This window comes from Hemiscyllium ocellatum, chromosome 17 (genome assembly GCF_020745735.1).
Source record: "Hemiscyllium ocellatum isolate sHemOce1 chromosome 17, sHemOce1.pat.X.cur, whole genome shotgun sequence".
NCBI classification, from domain to species: domain Eukaryota; kingdom Metazoa; phylum Chordata; class Chondrichthyes; order Orectolobiformes; family Hemiscylliidae; genus Hemiscyllium; species Hemiscyllium ocellatum.
Window position 1 is genome coordinate 71454196 of NC_083417.1, and position 24156 is coordinate 71478351.

The window sequence follows — 24156 nt, forward strand, 5'->3', positions numbered from 1 at the left end:
CTTCAAACCTGGATGTGAACAAACTGTTCAAGCAGACTCTCCTTTACACTATGGAGGCAGTGATTCCGGAGGAGACTGCAGAACCTGTGTTACTCCCTAACGGGCATTCACTAGACAATATTCCTCCCTCAACTAATACTTCCACATGTAGAATCCTTAATCAGCCACCTCCCTTGCTGTCCAGCAGCATGCAAATGTCTTTCTGATTTAAGGTATATGACTAAAGTGACCGCAGGCAGAATGGGTAGATGCCTATGAGCACCTTAGACTAGTCACATTGATATAAGGCATGATGGGGAGTTTGGAGGTGAGAATCCCAAGATAAGCAGACAGCATTGCCAAGAGAACAGGCAAGGTAGAGACACAGACAAGCAATCAGCACCACCTAGAGAAGCCGGTGAGAAAATGACCCAAGAAACTCAGAGGATGGCAAGACAGGTAATGTGTCAAGATTGCAGCATGCAGGAGCTCCTGGATACCATTGCGATCAGGGCATCACAACAACCTTAAATGTCTGAAATTCAAGCCATGTTCACTCTGAGTTATTGAACTAGCAGCTGAATACTGCCTTGGAAAAATATCAGGGAGGGGTAAAGCTACCAGGAGGCAGTCATAGCACTTATGGTAGGGTTTTCTGATATACTCAGTGATCAGAGACTGAAGCAAGTATGGGGACCTAGACCATGTGTGCAGGAGTGTCGGCCTCGGCAATAATCCGATAGATGAGAACAGGGGCTGCTGTTTAAACTGACCACGGCACTATAATACAGGAAGCTGTACAATTGAGGGGGAGTAACACGAATACTGTCGTAGTTGAGCCTAATATAGGATTACAGGAAAGAGCAAGAGTTCAGATGCTGTGTCGCCTGCCTGGTACCAGGGTTCAGAACGTCTGCTCAAAGCTGGAAGGCACCCTGCTGTGGGAAGGGGAGGATCCAATGGTCATGGTCCATGAAGTTTTGGTGAAACAGACAGAACTAGGAAAGAGTTTCTGCATAGAAAGTACAAGGAACTGGGCACTAAATTGCAAAAGTAAAAGTTATAATCTCTGGATTATGATCTGAGCCATATCCAAATTGGAATACGGTAAGTAAAATCACAGACCCGCTGAAGAACAGCGATGGAAAAGTTCCAGACAAGGGCATCTACTTGGAATAAAATGTAAAGTGAGTCAGTTGAAGTGAGGTAAAAGAAATAAAAGACCTGTGTTTATATCACATGTTATGACCACAGAAAGTGGTCTGAAAATGTTTTATAGCCAAATTTTTTGAAATACCCAGGAAGTCCCCATTTAATACTGACATATTTAGTGTTAATAAAATTGTGACAATAAATTCCTTTCATGTTATGAGTTTCAGTTTAACATTGTTTGCCTGAGACTTCCTGCTGTCAAGCCCTTTCCTTATACATTTCATCCCCTGGCTTTCATCCTGTCTCAGTTCCTGCCCTCCACTTGCTCCTGTCCTTACCCTCTGTTCTTACTTTTAAAGCCTCTGGTGTCCACTTCTCCCCTGGCTCCCATTTTGAAGTTGTGCTGAGGTGCTGCTCTCCACTCAGTGGCAGAAGCTGGCGGATGCAGGTAATTCAGCCTGCAGTGCCTAACGTTTGCCTCTAGATGGAGCCTGGTCAATTGAAACCTAAGGTGGATGTAATGACGCAGAAACAGAAATTGCTGGAGAAATTCAGCAGATCAGTTAGGATTAGGGTTAGGTCTAGGAACCCTTGTTCAGAACTCTGTTTTTTCTCCACAGGTGATGCCAGACCTCCCTAGTTCTTCTACCAGTTTTCTATTATGTTTCTGATTTCCAGCATCCACAGATCTTTGTTTTATTTTAAAATTTTAATATGTATTTGCAATGCTGCATTTATATTTCACATAGATTTCCAATGTTATAAGATTTATTTTATTTTGAAAATTATTTTCTTTATGAATCTGGCCATTCAGGAAAAATACAATTTTGACTTAATAATATATTAGATTCCCAGAATCACTACAATGTGGAAGAAGACCTGATCGAGCCCACAACAACCCGCGGAAGAGCGTCCCATCCAGACCCACCCCACCTATTTGTGTAACCCCACAATTCCCACCTAACCTGCACATCTGTAGACATTATAGGCAATTTAACATGGCCAATCCGCCTACCACATTTTGGACTATGGAAAGACCTGGGGAAACCCTACACGGACATGGGGAGAATGTGCAAACTTCCACACAGATAGTTGCCCAAGGGTGGACTCGAACCGGGTCCCTGGCACTGTGAGGCAGCAGTGTTACCCAATGAATTGCCCCCAGACCACAGGAGTGAGAGTGACAAATCCTTATCACAAGACCAGCAGGGAAGCCCAATAACCTTACACTGACCTTCCAAACAGCATTCCCTGACCCTATCCCTGTAGCCCTGCATTTCCCATGGCTAATGTGATTCAGTGATGATGTGGTAAATGTTTGATTAAATCTGGAACTGAATTAACAGAGTCGACTGATTGATTAATGCAGAGCAACTGTCATCCTCAGTTTGTGAGTGTTGGGGTGCAAGTTAACCACTGTTCTGGGACCGCATTGTTCTCATCATTTTAAAGAATCTCTTGCCAAACATTTGTTTCTGTTGCTTTCCACTGTAAAGATTCACAGGCCAGCTCTGCACTAATAGGTGGACCATTGAGAAATTGGTGTCCTGGATCCTGGCAGGACTCCCATCAGAAGCAGCTGCCACACGTTTTATTACTGACGAGGGAAGTTAAGAAATATATAAAGTTAAAAGAGAAAAAGTATAACATAGCAAAGATAAGTGGGAAAACAGAGGACTGCGAAGCTTTTAAAGAACAACAGAGGATTACTAAGAAGGAAATACACAGAGAAAAAAATAAGGTACAAAGGTAAACTGGCCAAAAATATAAAGGAGGATAGTAAAACCTTTTTTAGGTGTGTGAAAGGCAAAAAAATGGTTAAGACTAAAATTGAGCCCTTGAAGACAGAAACAGGGGAATATATTATGGGGAACAAAGAAATGGCAGAAGAATTGAATTGGTACTTCAGATCTGTGTTCACTGGGGAAGACACAAGCAATCTCCCTGAGGTAACAGTGACTGAAGGACCTGAACTTAAGGGAATTTATATTTGCCAGGCATTGGTGTTGGAGAGACTGTTAGGTCTGGAGGTTGATAAGTCCCCGGGGCCTGATGGTCTACATCCCAGGGTACTGAAGGAGGTAGCTCGAGAAATTGTGGATGCGTTGGTGATTATTTTCCAGAGTTCGATAGATTCGGGATCAGTTCCTGCGGATTGGAGGGTGGCTAATGTTATACCACTTTTTAAGAAAGGTGGGAGAGAGAAAGCAGGAAATTATAGACCAGTTAGTCTGACCTCAGTGGTGGGAAAGATGCTGGAGTCTATTATAAAGGATGAAATTACAACTCATCTGGATAGTAGCAACAGGACAGGTCACAGTCAGCATGGATTTATGAAGGGGAAATCATGCTTGACTAATCTTCTGGAATTTTTTGAGGATGTAACTCTGAAGATGGACGAGGGAGATCCAGTAGATATAGTGTACCTGGACTTTCAGAAAGCTTTTGATAAAGTCCCACATAGGAGGTTAGTGAGCAAAATTAGGGTGCATGGTACTGGGGGCAAAGTACTAACTTGGATTGAAAGTTGGTTGGCTGACAGGGAACAAAGAGTAGTGATAAACGACTCCATTTCGGAATGACAGGCAGTGACCAGTGGAGTACCGCAGGGATCAGTGCTGGGACCGCAGCTTTTTACAATATATGTTAATGATATAGAAGGTGGTATCAGCAATAACATTAGCAAATTTGCTGATGATACTAAGCTGGGTGGCAGGGTGAAATGTGATGGGGGATGTTAGGAGATTACAGGGTGACCTGGACAAGTTAGGTGAGTGATCAGATGCATGGCAGATGCAGTTCAATGTAGATAAATGTATGGTTATCCACTTTGGTGGCAAGAACAGGAAGGCAGATTACTACCTAAATGAAATCAATTAAGATAAAAGGGCAGTACAGAGAGATCTATGTGTTCTTGTACACCAGTCAATGAAGGTAAGCATGCAGGTACAGCAGGTAGTGAAGAAGGCTAATAGCATGCTGCCTTCATAACAAGAGGGATTGAGTATAAAAGCAAAGAGGTTCTTCTGCAGCTGTACAGGGCCCAGGTGAGACCACACCTGGAGTATTTATGCAGTTCTAGTCTCCAAATTTGAGGAAAGACATTCTGGCTATTGAGGGAGTGCAGTGTAGGTTCACGAGGTCAATTCCTGGAATGGCGGGATTACCTTACACTGAAAGATTGGAGCGACTGGGCTTGTATACCCTTGAGTTTAGAAGACTGAGAGGGGATCTGATTGAGCCATATAAGATTATTAAAGGATTGGACACTATGGAGGCAGGAAATATGTTTCCGCTGATGGGTGAGTGCCGAACCAGAGGACACAGCTTAAAAATACGGGGTAGACCTTTTGGGCAGAGATGAGGAGAAACTTCTTCACCCAGAGAGTGGTGGGTGTGTGGAATGCTCTGCCCCAGAGGGCAGTGGAGGCCCAGTCTCTGGATTCATTTAAGAAAGAGTTGGATAGAGCTCTCAAGGATAGTGGAATCAAGGGTTATGGAGATAAGGCAGGAACAGGATACTGATACAATATGATCATGGCTGATCATCCTTAATGGTGGTGCAGGCTCGAAGGACAGAATGGCCTACTTCTGAACCTATTGTCTATTGTCTACTTGTCATCCGGTGACTAGGCTTCCCTCAGCTGTAGAACTTACAGACACCTTGCTGTGAACTGGGCAAACTGAGACAGTGGAAATGTTTGGTACGTTTTCTTATGTTCAGGCAGGGCCAGTAAGTTTCAAAGTTCAGAGGGCAGTGGATTGAGCACAGGTCATGGCATCAAGTGTTTCTGTGGGTGAGGGTCATATGTCTAACAGTATTCAGTGATGAAAGAAAAAGCTAGTAGCTATGAGGGTGGTTTGACACTGAGTACAAGGCCCACCAAGGGGGTATTCCTCTGTGGAATGCAGAAAGAAAATTCCAGTTGGTGGCACCAATGCTAGCTTTTTCTTTCATCATTAAACACTGTTAGCCTTTAAAGAACTATCCTCAGCAACTGTTCCCCTTCTGCTCAATCACCTTTCTGTCCTGCGTCCACTCTCTCGACTCCGAAACTCCAGTAGTTATTTGCAGACACAGTTCCGGTTCACCACCCTCAGCTGGCTGGATATCTGCTCTGTTTTTGATCAGTTGTTTGAAGCCCATATTGCTTATAAGCTTTTCAAGCCCATTTCTCAGCTGTACACTGTACTAACGTTCAGTACAGTATCAATGTTCACAGGCTTCTTCTGAGCTCCTCATAGCTTCCCCCAACACAGAGACGCGACCTTCTCACTTTCTCAGCTGCACTGGACTTTTTTCTTCCCTCAAGTCCTAATTCTAACTCTTGTCTGCTTACTAATTCCTAGAACTTTCTCCTGGGTACATGCTAATGGGACAGAAGCATCCCACTGCTCTTGATTTCTTCCCTGCTGGCTGTTGAAATCCAGCATTCCTAACAGTCTGTCCCTGTCTCTATCATTGACTATCTGTATCGTTGACCTTTAAATTATCCTGAGGGACCTATCTAAAACCCAATTAGCTCCGTCTTTATTGGAGAGCAGACTTGAATGTTGCTTCTGAACTGTTGCTGGAACTCTGTACTCATGAATAACAGAATGTTACCATTTTCACAGAGTGCTGTTGCCCCTCGGCACACAAAACACACAACATTACAGCGCAGTAAAGGCCCTTCATTCCGCGATGTTGTACCCACCTGTGAAACTAATCTGAAGTCCACCTAACCAACACTATTCCATTTTAACCCATATGTTTATCCAATGATCATCTAATTGCCCTTAATGTTGGCGAGTCTACCATTGTTGCAGGCAGGACATTCCACGCCCCCACTACTCACTGTGTAAAGAAACTACCTCTGACATCTGTCCTATATCTATCACCCCTCAATTTAAAACTACATCCACTTGTGCTTGCCATCACCTTCTGAGGAAAAAGGCTTTCCCTGTCCACTCTATCTAACCCTCTGATTATCTTATATGTCTCAATTAAATCAGCTCTCAACCTTCTTCTCTAACAAAAACAGCCTCATAATATTCACAACATTTCCCTTGGAAGAAAGAAAGCTTCCCCATTGTGAATAATCCTTTACAATGCCTTCAAAAATATAACAAATTCCTATTATTCACATCTAATAATTAGCTAATTACAGATTGTACAAATTATGGGTACACGGTGGCTCAGTGGTTAGCACTGCTGCCTCACAGTGCCAGCGACTCAGATTTGATTCCCGCCTCAGGTGACTGTCTGTGTGGAGTTTGCACATTCTCCCTGTGTCTGCACAGGTTTCCTCGGGTGCTCCGGTCTCCTCCCACAATCCAAGGATGTGCAGGTCAGGTAAATTGGCCAAGCTAAATTGCCTATAGTGCGAGGTGCATTAGTCAAGGGTAAATATGGAGTAGGGGAATGGGTCTGGGTGGATTGCTCTTCAGAGGGTCGGTGAGGACTTGTTGGGCTGAAGGGCCTGTTTCCACACTGTAGGGAATCTTATCTAATCTGAAAAAAACTTGTGATGTATTTACAAAACTGTAACAGCTTAAATCAAAAGTACAATAACAAGTAGGAATAGAAGGTTTTAAATGTTATATTAACATTATTCCAAATCTTTTTCTTCTCTTCTTTAATTCTGCAACGAAGGCTTCATTAAGCCCACAGTCCCTCCTTTTGTCAGCTGTAAATGTAATTCCACCTTTCAATACATTTTCCAAACTCAAACGGGGTAACTTTTCACTTTGAGAAAATAAAGTCAAAATGAATTGCTCGTGTGCTAGCAATTTGAGTAATCTCTGATCAATTTTTTTTTAAGAATTGTTGAGATTTTTTTGCAAGTGTATTGTTTTCCTGCCAATTTTGATCTCTGTACACTTTGAAATCATTCACTTTCTTGTGATCTCATAATCTTCCTTAATTCTTCCCAGGCAATGTCCTTGGCTTCCTCACTATGAATTTTGATTTTATTTTCTAAAAACTCAATTCATAAATCACAGGTTTACAATTAACTTGGGGTTTTAGATTTTTTTGGGGGGTTGGTGGGAACTGGTGACTTGCCTAAATTCCTGTTGTCCCTATTCTGTGTCTCAATGCTGGCAGACACTCCTAGCCAATGCTCCCTCTAACCAGCTCAGTAACTCTAACGTTCCTGTGCACGACAATCAGCTGATTGAGATGTCTGAGGTAGTTTATTTTACAGAATAATCTCAGGTACAGGTTTAACAGTCATTTTTCGGAGCCAACATTGAGGGTGTCTAATCCAGGGAGAATTCTGAGGTAATACTCTGCTAAACAATGAGAAACATCAGATATTTAGACATGCAAGTTATTTGAACTCCAAATGGTCTGATTCAGACAAATAACTCATTTCCCAAATATCTAAGATGAAAGGGGCACCCTGAAGTCTCAGGTCTTAATACTCCCACTAATTTCTGTGCTGCTGCTCTGAGCCTGGAGGCTCCCTTGCTGTACCTGGCAGTCTGCTATATCAGCAGCATTTGGACCTTGTCTGCATGTTTCAATTCTTTTTAACCTGACAACCTTTCTTGGATAAGAATAAATTAAATTATATAATGAATCTATTTGATCAGGGTAACTAAATTCCCTACTTCTTTCTAATGTAATTGCTTACACCATCTGAAGATTTATTATAAATCCCCAAATAAATTGACAGAGGATTAACCCGTGCCATACCCAAATTTTCCCCTGAAAAAGGCCTTGACCCCTGGTTCTGGAGGTCACTCCGCACACAGGCCTCAGAGGTCCGCACAAAACCAAACTAAATACAGGGTTGTTCTATCATAACGTTAACACAAATTTGCCATAACGTAATTGACGAATCAGGGACACTATTTCTGAAATGCAAATTTTTTAGCGATTACTTCGCCAACGTTTTAAGCGCTGTTTCTAAGCACGCTAATGTGGGGCTGTACAAGAACGCAACCATCACATTCGAGAAGAACTGACTAAGTGGAACACTGCTCCCACTTTGGTGTCAAGTGGCATTGACTGTTTGAGGTTACCTTGCAGTCTCAGTCCTTTCCATTTAAAGACCTGATTTGGCAATTCTACTCAGCCTTGTATGACTTCTGCATTTGCCATTATGGCTGTGAACACACCAGCACTTCAACTGGAGCCAGCAGTGTGCTGAACTGGATTACAAATAGGCAAAGAGTTTATACTCACAGATACTAACTGTACATTAGCAACTTGAGAACATTAGCAAAATGAGATCCTTTTCCCTGAGCACTGTTTTAATTTAAGTCATGCAATGGGAGCAACATGTACTTCCCACCAACATCCTGTATTTGTACATTTTGATTCAGCAAACATATTGAAGGAATGTCCAAATCCATAACTTATTATAAGCCCCCAAGGGCAACTAGTATCTCTCAAGATAAGGCAGAAGCAAATTATTGTTGGTGCTGGAATCTGTACTGAAAACAACAAATGGAGATCACAAATCGCATCCATGGAGACAGAGCAAGCTAACATTTCAAGCAGTCATCAAGGTACTGACAAAAGGGTGGTAGGAGGGGGCCAGTGTAAGACTGGAACATCAACGACTTCTTCACTGCTGCTTCATGTTCCCGCCAGGACCTGGTCAAATTCACTCATTTTGCCTTCAATTTTCACCCCCTCTACAACTTTCACATTGTCCATTTCTGAAACTTCCCTTCCTTTCCTTGGCTTATCTGTCTCCATTTGGGGAATAAACTGTTCACCATCTTCTACTACAAAGTCACGGACTCCCACGGCTACCTTCGCTATAGCTTCTCACACCCCACATCTTGCAAGGACTCCAACCCATTCTCTCAGTTCCTTCGGTGTGATCAGGTTCTCCTTGTCCTCATTTTTCACCCTGCCATCCTTCACATTCAAAGGATCTTTCTCTGCCATGTCAGACACCTCCAGCAGAACGTCACCACCAAATACATCTTCCCCTCACTCTCCCTTTTGCACTTCACGGGGATCTTACCCTTCGGGACACCTTAGTCCATTCCACAACCACTAACACCACCCCTCCTCTCAATGGCACCTTCCTATGTAAATGCAGAAGGTGCAACACCTTCACCATCCGAAGGCCTAAACAGTCTTTCCAGGTGAAACAGCATTCCACCTGTACCTCCTCCAATCTCGTGTATTGTATTTGCTGCACCCAATGTGACCTACTTTACACTGGAAAAACCAAGCACAGATTGGATCACTGCTTTATGGAATACCTCCGGTCTGTGCGCAAGCAGGACCCCGACCTTCCCATAGCCGGTCATTTTAACACAGTGTCCAGCTCACATGCCCATGTCTGTCCTCAACATGCTGCAGTGTTCCAGTGTATCACAGCGTAAACTAGAGGAACAACATCTTATCTTCAGATTAAGCACTGTACAGCCTTGTAGACGTAATATTGAGTTCAACATCTTCAAATTGTGAACTAACTCCCATTTCTTCCCTTTCTTTTAACTTGTTACATTCTGTTAGCACGTCCTCTCTCCCTTCGCGCCCCACCCCAGTGGGACAGTCCTGCCCTTTCAGGTCAGGCAGGTAGGCAGACTATTGCCCTGCCATTCTCAGATTCTGATCACTTAATCTGAACTATCAACATCCTTTCTCCACCAGCACCCTACACCCACTTCCCCCACACCACACCCCTCCAAATTATTGCATAAATGCTGTCCTCTATACAATTCACTTCAGCTCTGATAAAAAGTCATCTAGACTCAAAACATTCCTTTGCTATCTCTCCATGGATGCTATCTGATCTACTGTGATTTCCAGCATTTGTTGTTATCATCTCTCAAGATCACAATCTTTCTCTGCTCTTTTTTGGACAAAAATGGATTGACTTCCCCTTCCAATATATAAGCCTCATAATCATCAACATCCTTACCTATTTTCAGTGTAAAAGCATTAGACACAATGAGTTTCTTCCAAACCTCACTTTCTGGTACAATCCTTTTTGTGGAAATTTCCTTCAAGTGAACCAGTGCCAATTTTTTATTCTCTTATGTCTGTGACTGATTATTGTCTTTTCTAAAAACTTTTTAAGCATGCATATTAGTCCCACCAGCTATGTTCCCTGTGATTTATTTTTCTGTTGTGTTGAATTCAAGATCTGTGTGTGGTAGTGGCTTTTGGAACCAAAGGTCAATGCATCAGCTCATTGATAGGTGTGTAAGGAACAAGGCTGCACATTGTTCATTAGTTTATGCTCTGCTTCCAACAATTTGCTTTTACATGCCCTGCCTTACGCCAATGAAAACATACTAGTTTCTTCACACTGCTGTCTACATTGTAGTGATTGTAATGCGGTCAGCCTTGTGGACTTCATAGAATGAGTTCTCTGATTGGGGCTGTTCACCTGGTCCAGTAAGGAGCCCTGGCTGACTGATATAAACAGGAGTGTCAGAGGTTCTGTTCACTCAGAGCTGGCTCTGAGGGAATTAGACCAGTGTCAAGGATCAGTATAAGTAAAGGCAGACTTGCTGATGGGATACTGGCCTCTGTGGTGTTTTTTTTCACACGTCACCGTTTTTATTATCTGGAAAACCTTCTGCTTTCCCATTATATGCAGATTCTTGTTGATTCCTCCAGCTACCTTGTTTGTTTCCATGTAGCATCCTTACAAACACTCTGCTGATTGTGTGAATTATCATATGCCTGTTCCAGAGCCTTTTTGACTTTAGAAACCTGGCACTCGTTCAGATAAGATCGAATAATTACTGGAATGGTGTTTCTGAATTCTTCCATAATCATGGTTTCCATCACATTCTCAAAAGTTAGCTCTAACTTCAGTGAATGAAAGCACCCAATACCATAACATTTTGTTTTCCTTTAGTAAATTTATCAAAGGTCTGTCTGTGGTTCACCTTCACTGCCCTACATTTTAATTGGTAAGTTTCAGGAATAAGTTCAAAGATGTTAAGTACCACAGTTTTAGTTGTCTCAGAACCTGAAGATTGCTCTTCTGAAAGATTGGAATAAATATCTCTCTTTCTGCCTTCTTACTTCAATTTTGGGGAAAAAAGGAAAACTTCAATGGAATCCAGCTTCCAAATGGGACTTCCCTGCTCATCTGAGCTATTTAAACCTGAAGCTTTTCTTTATCCATTTCATTCTATCTTATTTCTTTCTCTCTATGAAGTTCATGTTCAAACATTTGTCTCTGTTCATTTCAAAATGCTTCATTTGCAACTAAATTATAGTCAACTCAAGCTGTTAGCAAGCAAAATCTCACCTGGACTGCAGACTTCTTCCAACCCCAAATGCTGTGCTATTCTCTCAACTACCTTTGCTTTCTTAACCCTTTTAATTCTCTCTCCAACATTTATCCTGTTGCAATAAACCTAGCTGTGGTCAATGTTTGCAAAGCACTCAGATAAATCTTTCCTTTCCAAAAACATTATAGCAACTGTCAAAGCCATTTTGGTTTGCAATATGTATAGTAATAATTACCTTTACTGGCCTTAACGTCAGCAAGTCCCAGGATGCATATTTGCTTGTCAATTACAGATCTCAGATGAGCCCCTAAACAGTGAAAAGCCTCCAACGATCGCCATAATCTGGCGCCATTTTGAATAGTTTAGGAAAGAAAAATTGAAAATTAGGTTATAATCCCAGACCAGACCACCAAATTATGCTATGATCTGATTATAAGATGGTGATCTTTATTTTTAAAGTGAGTTCCAGGAAACATACTCATTATAAAGTCATGGGCGGCTCAGTGGTTAGCACTGCTGCCTCACAGGACCAGCGTCCCAGGATCGCTTTCAGCCTCTGGCAACTCTCTGTGTGGAGTTTGCACATTCTCCCGTGTCTGCGTAGGTTTCCTCCGGGTGCTCCGGTTTCCTCCCACAATCCAAAGATGTGCCGGTCAGGTGAATTGGCCATGCTAAATTGCCCATTGTGTGAGGTGCATTAGTCAGAGGGAAATGGGTCTGGGAGCATTACTCTTCAGAGGGTCGGTGTGGACTGGTTGGGCTGAAGGGCCTGTTTCCAGTCTGTAGGGAATCTAATCTAATCTCAAAAGATACCATAGTTTTGAACAAACAACAAGAATGCATTTGTAATACTGTTCTAACATTGTTACAATTCACAATGCATGTACAAATTACTTCTAACACTCAAAATTAGCATGTGGTATACATGCATAATGGAGTGTTGTCAAACACCCCACATGCACATCACATTGGAAATGTAATTAGAACAGATCTCATAAAACTTCCAGCAACCCCACCCCCACCCTGACACACAGTTATCAAATCTCATTAAACTTTAGACAGAATTAGTTTTGGCCATTTAGCCCTGAAATTCCCTCTTCAGCCATATCTGTACTGTCACCGACTGACAGAAGGACTGCTTCTGTTCTGGTTGTTCATGTTCCTTTCCTGGGTCTGTGCACCCCAGGTTGTCAAACTTTCCTCCAATATTGTTATGATGCACAGGAATAGTGCATGGCAAACCCAGTCCTATATTCTTGGAATCATTGTAAAAGTTAAAGATTTTCAAAGAATATGCAGAATTCCCCAATTGATCTGTCATTTCATATCTCAGGTTAACAAAATGAATGCACCAGGTTTCAAAATGAATGCACCAGAAACCTGGACTGCTATTTATCACAAACAGACCAAACTAAAACAACAGGGAGAAAGTCAGGACTGCAGATGCTGGAGATCAGAGCTGAAAAATGTGTTGCTGGAAAAGCACAGCAGGACAGACAGCATCAAAGGAGCAGGAGAATCGACGTTTCAGGCATAAGCCCTTCTTCAGGAATGTGGAGAGTGTGCCAAGCAGGCTAAAAGGTAGGGAGGAGGGACTTGGGGAAGGGGCATTGGGAACACGATAAATGGAATGAGGTTAAGGTGAGGGTGATAGGGCGGAGTGGGGTTGGGAGCGGAGAGGTTGGGAAGAAGATTGCAGGTCAAGAAGGCGGTGCTGAGTCCGAGGGTTGGGACTGAGAAAAGGTGGGGGAAGGGGAAATGAGAAAGGTGGAGAAATCTGCATTCATTCCTTGTGGTTGGAGGATTCATAAGCGGAAGATGAAGCGCTCTTCCTCCGGGCGTCGTGTTGCCATAGTCTGGCGAAGGAGGAGGCCAAGGACCTGCATGTCCTTGGCAGAGTGAGAGGGAGAGTTAAAGTGTTCAGCCACGGGCAGTTGGGTTGGTTGGTGTAGGTGTCCCAGAGGTGTTCTCTGAAACTTTCCACAAGTATGCGGCCTGTCTCCCCAATGTATAGGACGTTTATTATAAACCGACTGACTCCCACACCTACCTAGATTACACCTCCTCCCACCCTGCCTCCTGTAAAAATGCCATCCCATATTCCCAATTCCTTCGCCTCATCTGCTCCCAGGAGGACCAATTCCAATACCGAACAACCCAGATGGCTTCCATCTTCAAGGACCGCAATTTCCCCTCAGACGTGGTTGACGATGCTATCCACCACATCTCCTCCACTTCCCACTCTGCTGCTCTTGAACCCCACCCCTCCAATTGCCACCAGGACAGAACCCCACTGATCCTCACCTACCACCCCACCAACTTCCAGATACATCGTATCATCCTTCGTCATTTCCGCCACCTCCAAACAGACCCCACCACTAAGGATATATTTCCCTCCCCTCCCCTATCAGCGTTCCGGAAAGACCACTCCCTCGTCAGGTCCACACCCCCCACCAACCCAACCTCCACTCCCGGCACCTCCCTCTGCAACTGCAAGAAATGCAAAACTTGCGCCCACACCTCCCCCCTCACTTCCCTTCAAGGCCCCAAGGGATCCTTCCATATCCATCACAAATTCACCTGCACCTCCCCACACATCATTTACTGCATCTGCTGCACCCGATGTGGCCTCCTATACATTGGGGAGACAGGCCGCCTCCTTGCGGAGCGCTTCAGAGAACACTCTGGGACACCCGCACCAACCAACCCAACCGCCCCGTGGCTCAACACTTTAACTCCCCCTCCCACTCCTCCAAGGACATGCAGGTCCTTGGCCTTCTCCATCGCCAGACCATGGCTACACGATGCCTGGAGGAAAAGCGCCTCATCTTCCGCTCAGGAACCCTCCAACCACAAGGGATGAATGCAGATTTCTCTTCCTCATTCCCCCTCCCCCCACCTTTTCTCAGTCCCAACCCTCGGACTCAGCACCACCTTCTTGACCTGCAATCTTCTTCCCGAACTCTCCGCCCCCAACCCCTCTCAGGCCTATCATCCTCACCTTGACCTCCTTCCACCTATCGCATTCCCAACACACCTCCCCCAAGTCCCTCCTCCCTACCTTTAATCTTAGCCTGCTTGGCACACCCTCCTCATTCCTGAAGAAGGGCTTATGCCCGAAACGTCGATTCTCCTGCTCCTTTGATGCTGCCTGACCTGCTGCACTTTTCCAGCAACACATTTTTCAGCAAATTAAAACAACAGGCAAACTGATACAAACCATCAACATATAGCTCTACTTATTAAATCTCTAATTCCTTTATGAAACTCCCCTTTGTGCACACACATTAGAAAAGAAATTAATGCTGTGGGTGAGGGAAAATCTGGGAAGGCAGTTCACAGGGTTCACTGAGATGTTCGTTTTTACTTGCCAGGACTTACTGCTCCTAGATCTCTCTTCTCCACGTACTTTTACTTACAAAAGAACAACTCGTTCACAACTTATAAAATTTCTGACTTATTGGTTAAAAGCAGCAGCTTATAGCAACTAGTGAGGAGAAATAAATTAGCTTCAGCAGTTTTAATGCAGAGAAACGAACAGCACCTCCTGATCCAGAGGTCTGGCCTCTGGCAACTTTGTCCCACTCCATCTCTGTAAGTTCCTTCAGTGCAACAAAATGTCGAAGAATTCTGGACCTCTGGTATCATGCTTTCCCAAACCCTTCCCTTTTTCCAGTATTGATAGTCCCTTGCTCCCACTCTCTCTCTCTCTCTCTATCTATCTATCTCTCTCTGTCTCCCTCCCTTTCTCTGCCTCTGTATCTCTATCTCTCCTGCTATCTCTCTCTCTCTCTCCCACCCACTGCCAGTATCTCTCTCCCTCACACTGTCTCTCATCCATTGTTTCTCTCTCTCTCTTGCTCCCACTGTATCTCTCCAAATGCATCCCTCCTACTGTGTATATCTTTCTCACATACTGGATCTCTCTTCCTCTACCTTTCTTACTGTATCTCTCTCTCTCCTGCACCCCTTTCCAATGCTGCTTTCAGCCATCCTATTTGTTCAAGCTTCTCCGCTTCCCACCTCCTTTGTCACCTGCACCTCCACACACATCATCTATTGCATCCGCTGCACCCGATGTGGCCTCCTCTATATTGGGGAGACAGGCCGCCTACTTGCAGAATGTTTCAGAGAACACCTCTGGGACACCCGGACTAACCAACCCAACCACCCCGTGGCTCAACACTTTAACTCTCCCTCCCACTCCACCAAGGACATGCAGGTCCTTGGACTCCTCCATCGCCAGAACATAACAACATGACAATTGGAGGAAGAGGGCCTCATCTTCCGCCTGGGAACCCTCCAACCACAAGGGATGAACTCCGATTTCTCCAGTTTCCTCATTTCCCCTCCCCCACCTTGTCTCAGTCAAATCCCTTGAACTCAGCACCGCCTTCCTAACCTGCAATCTTCTTCCTGACCTCTCCACCCCCACCCCACTCCAGCCTATCACCCTCACCTTGACCTCCTTCCACCTATCACATCTCCAACGCCCCTCCCCCAAGTCCCTCCTCCCTACCTTTTATCTTAGCCTGCTGGACACACTTTCCTCATTCCTGAAGAAGGGCTTATGCCTGAAACGTCGAATCTCCAGTTCCTTGGATGCTGATTGACCTGCTGCGCTTTTCCAGCAACACATTTTCAGCTCTGATCTCCAGCATCTGCAGACCTCACTTTCTCCTCCTTTGTCTCAATGCCAATTTTATTGCAAGCACATTGTTGTGATTGATTTTAGGATTTTTGCAATTTGTTAAAACTTCAGATTTGGCTTTCCTGACCTACAGGAATCAATTTCTCTCAGAAATGTTTGAGTTTTAGATTTTAATTTGCAATTTGGTGTCATTTTACTGGGTTTTACTGTTTTATTTGCATCATTGTCACTACAGTCTTTCATTGCATTGTAGGCTCAGGTTTTATTTTAGCAAAACCTTTCCTTTTCAATTCTATTTCTCATCGCTCCCTGCTACTGACTCACTTTGCAGCCACCAGAGTGCACAGAACGTGTGCTCCTTTGGTGCTTCCAGTGATGTTGCACATTTGGAGAAGGTGTACAATATAGATATGATCCCATGTCATCTATTTTACTGCTCAGCTGCTTTCACCCACATGGAAGAATAGGAAGTTTGCATTGATTCAGTGCTTTTCACAACCTCAAGTCATCACAATGAAGTTCTTATGAAGTGTGATCACTGTTGTCATGTTGTAATCCTGCACACAGGAAGCTCCCACAAAGGGTGGCTCAGTGGTTAGCACTGCTACCTCACAGCGCCAGGGACCCGGGTTCAATTCCTGCATCGGGCAACTGTCTGTGTGGGGTTTGCACATTCTCCCTGTGTCTGCGTGGGTTTCCTCTGGCTGCTCTGGTTTCCTCCCATAGTCCAAAGATGTGCAGGTCAGGTGAATTGGCCATGTTAAATTGTCCATAGTGTTCAAGGATGTGTAGGTTAGGTGTGTTAGTCAGGGGTAGATATGGAGTAGCAGGGTAGGGGAATGGGTGTGGATGGGATACTGTTCGGAGAATTTGTGCTGACTTTATGGATGGAAGGGCCTGTTTCCACACTGGAGGGCTTCTATGAAAATAATAGAAAAGTGGTTAGATCTACATTGCTGACACAAAATCAAAAATGTTACAAATGCTGGAACGTCTGAAATGTAAAAAAAACTCTAGGAAACACTCAGAAGGTCAGGTAGTATCTGTTGAGAGAGAAACAGTTAAATTTTCAAAGTCTTTTATCAAAAGTTCTATGGCCGGTGCCAATGCAATCTACAGTTCAATGCCTTCGCACAGATGGTCATGGACAGTGAGTGCAACTTTGCTTTTCCTAACTTTGCAAAGGAATTGCTGGACTTTCACACTGCTTCATTCATCAGACCCCCATAACCTGCTCAGTGATGCCCTGTTTGGGTTCCACCAGGGCCATTCAGCTCCTCACCTCATTAAAACCTTGACTCCAACATGGACAAAAGAGCTAGATTCCAGAGATGATGTGAGTGTGACAGTCCTTACAACAAGACTGCTTTCAACTGAGTGCAAAATCAAGGAGCTCTAACAAAACTGAAGTCAATGGGGAAACCCGTGTGCTGATTAGAACCAAAGCTGGCACATAGAAAGATGCTGTGGTTGTTGTAGATCAGCTCAAGGCCATTTGTGCTGGACATCCTCACAGAAGTGCAGAAGACTCAGTCATTTTTCAGCTGCTTCGTAAAATATTTTCCCTCCATCAGTGTTAAAAGTGGGGATGATTGCTGGTGATTGCAGTGTTCGACACAATTTGTCAGACTTCACAGACTGAGGCAGTCCATGTCCAAATGTAGCAAGACCTGGACATTGCCCAGGCTTGGATTGAAATTTCGCCCGAATATTGGACCACATTGAGCATCTCCAACAACTCAGAATCTAAACAGTATCCCACTGACTTTCAATGGCATTACCTTCAGTGAATTTCCTCTACATCCTATGCATTACCATTGAACACTTAGTGAACGGGACTAGCCATATAAGTATAGTGGCTACAAGAGTGAGTAAGATGGTAATACTCCCTACTTGCCAGAATGAGTGCAGCTCCAACACCACTAAAGGAACTCTGCTATCCAGGACAAAGCCACCATTACCTGGCATTAGATCCACAAGCATTTAGTACCTCCACCATCAATGCTCATTTACAGCAGTGTACACTATGTACAATATACAGAAATTGTTTCAACCCTTCCAAACTCCAATCACTACGTTTGAGAAGGACAAAGGCAGCAGATATATGGGAACATCACCACCTTCAATTTCCCCACCAAGACACACGCAATTCTGATTTGGTAATATATCAGCATTCCTTCAGTGTTGCTGAATGAAAATCACTTCCTAACAGCATTGTGGACGTGCCTCCAGCAGAAATACTGCAGCAGTTCAATAAGGCAGCTCATCATCACCTTCTAAAGGACAACTGTGGATGGGCATTACATGCTGGCCCAGCCAGTGATACCCACATCCCATGAACGAATGAATAAATGGTCAATGACCCTACATTTGATTTGTGAGTTTGGAGTTAGTTCTGTCTAGCTACTAAACTAGCTGAACTTTAACCTGTTGTAAATTCAGAAATTGCAGTGGAACTTTTGGGACATTCCTTAATGTCTTTTGGTCAGGATATCACCTAGAGTCATGGAGATGTACAGCACAAAAACAGACCCTTCTGTCCAACCCATCCACGCCAACCAGATATCCTAAATTAATCTAGTCCCATTTGCTAGCAGTTGGCCATATCCCTCTAAACCCTTCCTATTCATGTACCAGCCTCCATTACTTCCTCTGGCAGCTCATTCCATACACGCACCACATGCTACGGGAAAAACCTGCCCCTTAGATCTCATTTAAATCTTTCCCCCTCACCTCAAACCTATTTTCTGTAGTTTTAGACTCCTCTACCCTAGGGTAAAGACCTTGACTATTCACCTTATCCATGCCTCACATGATTTTATAAACGTCTATAAAAGGTCACCCCTCAGCCTCCACGCTCCGGAGAAAATAGCCCCAGCCTATTCAGCCTCTCCCTACAGCTCAAACTCTCCAAACTTGGTAATATCTTTGTAAATCTTTTCTGCACCCTTTCAAGTTTAACAACATCTTTCTCATAGCAAGGAGACCAGAAGTGAATGCTGTATTCCAAAAGTGGCCTAACCAATGTTCTGTACAGCCGCAACATGACCTCCAAACTCCTATATTGAGTGCACTGACCAATAAAGACAAGTGTACAAAACACCTTCTTCACTACCCCGTCTACCTGCAACTCCACCTTCAAGGAATTATGAACCTGCACTCCAAGATCCTTTGTTTGGTTACACTCCCCAGGACCTTACCATTGTGGGTGGCTCGAGATGATTGCAGATGTGCTAGTTTATCTTGCAACTCCATCTCTGTCTTTATGTGTGTATGTACTGTCCATGTTAAGTCGTGGTGATTCTGAGGCCTAAGGTTTGGTCCTTATCTGTTTTGAATTAGCTGATCCCATCAAGGAAACTGGCAGGGAGGTTGTAATATAAGAAGGACTGCACTGTTGTACTTTTTAAACTTTGTTTTCCTTGTTTTTCTGCTTTGTACCGAAGATTCTGTACCTAGGTTCCTTTGTACCTAAGATGGCGTCATAAGTGGCAACTTATTAACTTTTCAGTGTACCCATGTGATGAGAAGCCAAATTCATTTCAATTAAATTCAGTAGTTCGAGCCCTTATGCTTTGAGGTGAGGGTTTCTGAACAATGTTGAATAACTTCTGCTGAGAGCATGTGTGACTGGATATGCAGTTCGACAGAGTGCTTCTCACTGTCTGGTCAAACATTCAATAGGCACCACCATCCAGGCTAGATACTGGAGAGCTGCTGACACCTTGAAACCCTATCCTGATCACAGTGGGGAGTGGAGGAGGGAAGCATTTGGCAAAACAAAATGTGTGCCAAGGAGGATATTACAGGCAATATTAAATGCTTGACATATTCCAGAGGGGGTTCAAGTAACTTCTTTATCAAATACTCCACCTGGGGTTTTCTCAAGGGCTACTTCTTAATTATCACTAACTCATTTATTAGGTGATGCAGTTATAAAGTAATAATAATAATATCTCCTTTATTTGTGTTGACATAAGAGGTACTCACGCAGAAGCAGAACTAGTCATGTCTCACAAACTTGATTGAGTTTTTTGAAGTAACAAAGAGGATTGATGAGGGCAGAGCAGTGGACGTGATCTATATGGACTTCAGTAAGGCATTCGAAAAGGTTCCCCATGGGAGACTGATTAGCAAGATTAGATCTCATGGAATACAGGGAGAACTAGCCATACAGGGAGAACTAGCTCAAAGGTAGAAGACAGATGATGGTGGTGGAAGGTTGCTTTTCAGACTGGAGGCCTGTGACCAGTGGAGTGTCACAAGGATCGGTGCTGGGTCCACTACTTTTCATCATTTATATAAATGATTTGGATGCAAGCATTAGTAAGTTTACAAATGACTCTAAAATTGGAGGTGTAGTGGACAGTGAAGAAGGTTACCTCAGATTACAATAGGATCTTGATCAGATGGGCCAATGGGCTGAGAATTGGCAGATGGAGTTTAATTTAAATAGATGTGAGATGCTGCATTTTGGGAAAGCAAATCTTAGCAGTACTTACACACTTAATGGTAAGGTCCTGGAGAGTGTTGCTGAACAAAGAGACCTTGGAGTGCTCCTTGAAAGTGGGGTCACAGGGAGATATTATAGTGAAGAAGGCATTTGGTATGTTTTCCTTTATTGGTCAGAGTATTGAGCACAGGAGTTGGGAGGTCATGTTACGGCTGTACAGGACATTGGTTAGGTCGCTGTTGGAATATTGCATGCAATTCTGGTCTCCTTCCTATTGGAAGGATGTTGTGAAACTCGAAGGGTTCAGAAAAGATTTACAAGGATGTTGCCAGGGTTGGAGGATTTGAGCTACAGAGAGAGGTTGAATAGACTGGGGCTGTTTTCCCTAATTGGAGGCTGAGGGGTGATCTTATAGAGGTTTGTAAAATCATGAGGGGCATGGATAGGATAAATAGACAAAGTCTCTTCCCTGAGGTGGAAGAGTCCAGAACTAGAGGGCATAGGTTTAGGGTGAGAGGGGAAATATATAAAAGAGACCTGAGGGACAACGTTTTAACACAGAGGGTAGTACATGTCTGGAATGAGCTGCCAGAGGAAGTGGTGAAGGCTAGTACAATTGCAACATTTAAAAGACATCTGTATGGGTATATGAATAGGAAGGTTTTGGAGGAATGTGGGCTGGGTGCTGGCAGGTGGGACTAGATTGGGTTGGGATATCTGGTCTCCATGGACAAGTTGGACCGAAGGGTCTGTTTCCGTGTTATACATCTCTATGACTCTAATTATTAATTCCTCAATAATTAATCAACTCTCTACTAAATTTAAAGCCACAGTTTATAAATGCATTTCTGGACACTAGAGTAATGAAGTTGGTAGAACAGATGTAATTGAACAAAAACTTTTTTTTTCCCAAAACAACTGGTCCATATTTCAACACATGGAAAACCAATACCCTAAACACACTTCCCACAGATTGGTGAAGTCACAGCTATTGTATTTCTATTGCACATGCACAAGGTTGGAACACTCTAACTTGGCAACTATGGTTTTATTTATTGCACCTCAGATCTCAATCTCAGATTTAAATTTAACAACTTCATTGCAGTAAAATCCACTACATTTTTCAAATATAGTAAATTGTGAACTTGCAAAGCTCTAGAGATTCCACATGTATTTGCAAAAAAATTCATACCTCAATGATTTGAAGTTTTCTAGGATCCCTCTCCCACCTTTGCAACCACTCTCCACAGCCTGCTTACATTTCATTCGCTTCTTTCACTCTTCTTGCAGCCATCTTTCCCTCAGCACCCAAACATATTTTACAACCACAAATGCATATATACCTCCATATTCCTTCCCTCAATCTCACTGGTGACATCTCGGCTGGCTGCAGCTCTCACACCCCTCCAAATCACTCTCAAGACACCCCATCCGTTCCCACCTCCCCACCTCAGATCTCCAGCCCGGAATCCATGCTGGCCTGTTGTTGTTGAAGTGCTCCTCACCACTTCCTACCATTGCAATTATGGGGATGTGTTTTGCTCTGATTGGTCACCCTGTGGGGGATTTTCCAGGTGACCTGAGGAGTCTGGGGGACAGATTGCCTCTGTGTGTTCCAACCGTTGTTACTGTTCAGAAATGAACTGACTGTTTTAATGTGATACTGTAGATTCCGAGCTACCTTGGACCAGGTCAAGCCTGAACGACTAGAGAGTACCACCACATTGAAAGGACTCGACTATATTGATGTTCCTGGGTCTTCCAGGCGGGAGTACAGGCTCACTTTCTTCACCTACAAGGAGGCAATCATCTCAGTAAAGGTGGGAGAATCACTGCTTTCTATGCTACAGTTTATAGAAGGTGAGCAGATAAGCAGTGGGACAGAGCTGTTCTTCTTTGAGCAGAAACAGGTGAAGAAGAAACGTAAAAGTGATGCTCGAAGTTCTGAAGGATATTGACATGAGCTTTGGTCAACCCTGAAGGATACATTAAAGGTACTGCCAAAAGTACTGGATGGACAAAGAGTAGGTTATGGAGTGATTTATTATGATTCAGCATGCACTAGCTGAAAAACGTTAGTGGGAGCAGATTCAGAAACAATTTTCAAAAGGCAATTGGATAATAACTTGATGGAAAAAATATTGTAGGGCAATCTGTATAGAGCAGGGGAATGGGATTAACTTCATTACTCCTTTATCATATCAGCACAGGCACATTGAACTGAATCGTCTTCTGTGCTGTGAGATTAGAAGTGCAGCAGTGACTGATTCCGAATTCCAGTGGAATCCTCTCTGCAGGTTCCCAGCATGCTACACACACAGTGTGGCATTATACCTCCCCAGTATAGATAATCCTTTGTGGTGAATTGATTATACGGCTGAAACAAAACTTGGAAAAATTGTAGGAGAGGACATTCCAAATCTCCAAGTTGTCTTCTTCTGCTCATAGGAATAGGAAAGCATAGGCTTACAATTCCTTGATTGACGTCCTCTGACGTGATCCAGTTATGAAATGACCATTGTATGTTTGTACATTGTGTCCTAACAAACCCCAATACCTAATCAAATACTTCTTGCTGCACACTTTTACCTTTCCTTCTCAAATCTGATGCTCTGTGCTTGCCTGAGGTTTCTCAGGGTATAAGCATTCTCTTCTCCCGCATGTTGTGGATGATGCCACGCTCTAGCTATGAGCCTGGGTTGATCTTCCCAGTGCAGTCCCGAAGAAGTGTTACATTAGATTCCGTCGTTTCAGACAAGACATCGCTCAGACTTTGTCTACCTTTTCAGTTGGAAGTGAAAGGTTGCTTAGCACTATTTGAAGAAGAGCAGAGGAGTTCTTCCTAATATCCCAGCCAACATTTTTCACTTAACCAACATCAATAAAATCAATTTTCATATACTGGTGCCATTTGTGGAATTGTGTGGAATTAGCTTTTGTGTTTCCGACATTTCAACAATAATTACGAAATAAACAACATACCTAATTGGCTGCAAAGCACTTAGAGTTGTCTAAAGTGGTAAAGGTGTTACAGTGTCAGTGGCGATTGTTTTTCAAGAAATACATTCGAAATACAGTTATTTACTAAAGAAACCACAAGATTCCATGGCTTAAACAAGAATTTTTTATATTATTATATCCTGAGTCAAACAAAACATACAGTAAATACTGTCTTCGATAACCTCATACACTCTGAGACCCAGAATCATTAAGTTAGATAAATTATGGCCAAAAATAAGCTAGAAATTACACTTCGAATGACAGGTATAGTGAAGAAAAATGCGGCTGAAAGAAGGCTAAATATAGCTTGATAAATGAGATATATTCAGCAGCCAAGCCTATTACATCCTGCTCAATGTTGTTTTTCATTGGGAAATGGGAACCCTGCAACTGAGCCCCATCTGTTGCTGCTACCATGGGTAATCATTAGTGAACTATCTCAGACTTGGCCGAGATTCAACAAGTTACAGTTAGCTGCGTGTGTTGTAACAAATAATTAATCCTCCCCTCAAAAGAATCTTGGACTTTGTTGTTTGCTCTGATGACACATATTCATATGAATGTGGAATTTGGTCAGTGGTCACACCCCATCATCATGTAGAACAGAAGATACAGGCTGTGAATGTGGGTGATGAAATCCATTGAGAGACCAGAGGGAACCACAGCTGAAAGCAGCTGATAAGGGCCATTCACACCACTTCCCTTGGAGATTCAC

At 43.4% G+C, this 24156-nt stretch overlaps 1 protein-coding gene across 1 annotated transcript in view; it reads left to right on the forward strand.

The window, feature by feature from the left end:
- Nucleotides 1–24156, forward strand: part of hydin (HYDIN axonemal central pair apparatus protein) — an 888678-nt gene that overhangs the window by 855231 nt on the left and 9291 nt on the right. Inside the window, exon 87 of the mRNA XM_060837518.1 lies at nt 22111–22261. Within this exon, the coding sequence (XP_060693501.1) occupies nt 22111–22261 (151 nt within the window). The remainder of the gene's footprint in view (nt 1–22110; nt 22262–24156) is intronic.